The 2,304-nt window shown below is 31.9% G+C and overlaps 1 protein-coding gene across 1 annotated transcript; it reads right to left on the reverse strand.

The window, feature by feature from the left end:
- Positions 1–1,992, reverse strand: LOC136233080 (transcription factor MYB13-like). Its single transcript, XM_066022631.1, has 3 exons — positions 1,806–1,992; positions 1,206–1,335; positions 1–1,121 (listed from the first exon to the last, which is right to left on the reverse strand). Exons 1-3 carry the CDS (start codon positions 1,936–1,938, stop codon positions 485–487), a joined length of 900 nt encoding a protein of 299 aa, XP_065878703.1. The 5' UTR covers positions 1,939–1,992; the 3' UTR covers positions 1–484.
- Between the last annotated feature and the right edge of the window lie 312 nt (positions 1,993–2,304).

The following is a 2,304-nucleotide window of genomic DNA, read 5'->3' on the forward strand; positions in this document are numbered from 1 at the left end:
AGACAACAAAATGAAAGGATCTTATCTATTATATTTAGTACTGAACCCAGTCCATATTTTACTTGATTTTATTTTACTTGATTTTATTTTATTTTATTTTATTTTGGTTTACAAAGCAAGCTAAAACCAGAGAAAAAACAAAGTAAAACTATAGCGAATAGCTATTCTATTATGACACACAGGACTAGACCGTGTAAGAAAAATTAAATGCTATACTATAAGGAAGAATTTGTTTAAAATTTGTCATCCAATCCGCAGTTCTGTTACCGGCCTCCTAGAAAGAGTAAACAAAGTAGATATTCCTGCGACTAGCTCCACCACTCACCTGTAACCCTTATGACCTAATTCAAAATACAAACCTCATAATTCGGTCAGAGCGCGAAACATATCCCAATGTTAACCGCGATTCCTCCAAGCTAAGCTCCGCACAACTCTCAATAATAAGACTTATCTAATCTCAAGTAGTTTTCATCTCAGAAATTAATTAGTAATTACCATAAACATTTGCAGAAAATGCAATTTCGTCCTGTAAGCTTTGATGATGATCAGACCAGAAATAAGTATGATAATCAAAGAATTCATCATCTGATGAAGAAGAAGAAGATGAACTATAATCACAAACTTGGACTGGATCTGCAAATTCCGAATTCTTCTCGTTGTTATAGATGAATTCCATTGAAAATGTCTGTAATTCTCCTGTTAAATTAGTATCCTGATGATCTTCCCTAATATAATTCTGATCATAATTCTCTGATGAATTAGAAAAATATGGAGAAGTGCACAGTTCCAGATTAATATCATTGATCTCATAATCATCTACGTTCAGTTCCTGATTATCATTGATCTCCTCCTGCAGAAGAAGATGAAGATCTTCCATTTCAAAATCATCTGGAAACATATTTTCATCACTGAAAACATCACAGCTTGATGATGAACTGGAGTTTTCTGAATTTGAAACACTGTGATTCCCAGAATCCAATATTCCATCCTTGAGTTGAATTGCAGGTTCTTGGATTCGGATATGATTGTTTTCGTTTACCAGTTTCCTCAAGTGAGAGTGCCAGTGATTCTTAATTTCATTATCTGTTCTTCCTGGTAATTTAGCTGCTATTGCAGACCATCTGAAATTAACAGAAAATCACTTAATTATCATCCAATTAAGGTAAGTAATCCCTTTTTTTTTTTATGAATTTATGATGAATTACCTGTTCCCTAACTTTTGTTTAAGACTGATAATAGTTTCATCTTCTTCTTTAGTGAAGTTTCCATGCTTTATATTCGGTCTCAAGTAGTTCATCCATCGAAGCCTGCAACTCTTTCCCGTCCTTTGTAAACCTGAAATTAACCACAACAAGAAATTCATCATTAAGACGGATTCAGAATTCATTGACATGAGATATTGAGATGCTTATCGTGATCTCCGGATACTCAATTGATATTTTATGTTTTACAACAAAAAATTAAATACTTCAACATAGTTTCTATAAAGTTTTCCAGCAACAAATTGATGTTCAAACTCCCTTTTGAGTCTGTCACTGTTGTTGCAAAAAATGACATGTCGTTGCTAAAAATATTTTTGGCAACAACTTTGTTCGTTGCCAAAAATTAATTTTCTTGTAGCTAGTGGCAGAAGCGGAAAAAGTGCACCCTGGTACTCTCTTCTCAGGCAAAGAAGCATTATATGGATTCCGGTGGCTGACGATGCAACAGATGCATCCCTTCCTTCTTCCGCCACTCACCGTTTATATAAATTAAAATTAAGAAGATTTTAGGGAATTAATAGTAAAAAAAAAAAAAATTCTCACCAGCAGCTTTAGGCATCTCATTCCAATTCCAAATGCCAAATCTGTTAATATAAGAAATAAGTTTGTGATCTTCTTCAGAGCTCCAAACACCTTTGGTCAATGGCATTTTTTCGAATTGAAGATAAGTTATCATTTTTCTCTGAAGATTGAATTTAATTATAATCTGATCAAGTATAGTTAAGTTTAATTTTCCTGGTCTACAAAGTTATAATTGCTATATATATATATATATATATATATATATATATATATACATGTCAAGCAACACGTGTGAAATTAAGCTCAAGATAGTCAAAATCAGAATAATTAATTAAATTTAGAGAGAAAAAAAAAAGTAAAACATAGTGATGATTACCATCTTGGAACATTCAAAAATTGATTTTAAATTGAGGCAAATTAAAGAACAAAAGAGAAGTCAGGAAAACATAGTATAGCTAGTCAGTTATGTGGCTTAAATCTTAATATATATTTTAATCTATATGAGGAGATTTCAATCAAA

This window comes from Euphorbia lathyris, chromosome 6 (genome assembly GCF_963576675.1).
Source record: "Euphorbia lathyris chromosome 6, ddEupLath1.1, whole genome shotgun sequence".
Lineage (NCBI taxonomy): Eukaryota > Viridiplantae > Streptophyta > Magnoliopsida > Malpighiales > Euphorbiaceae > Euphorbia > Euphorbia lathyris.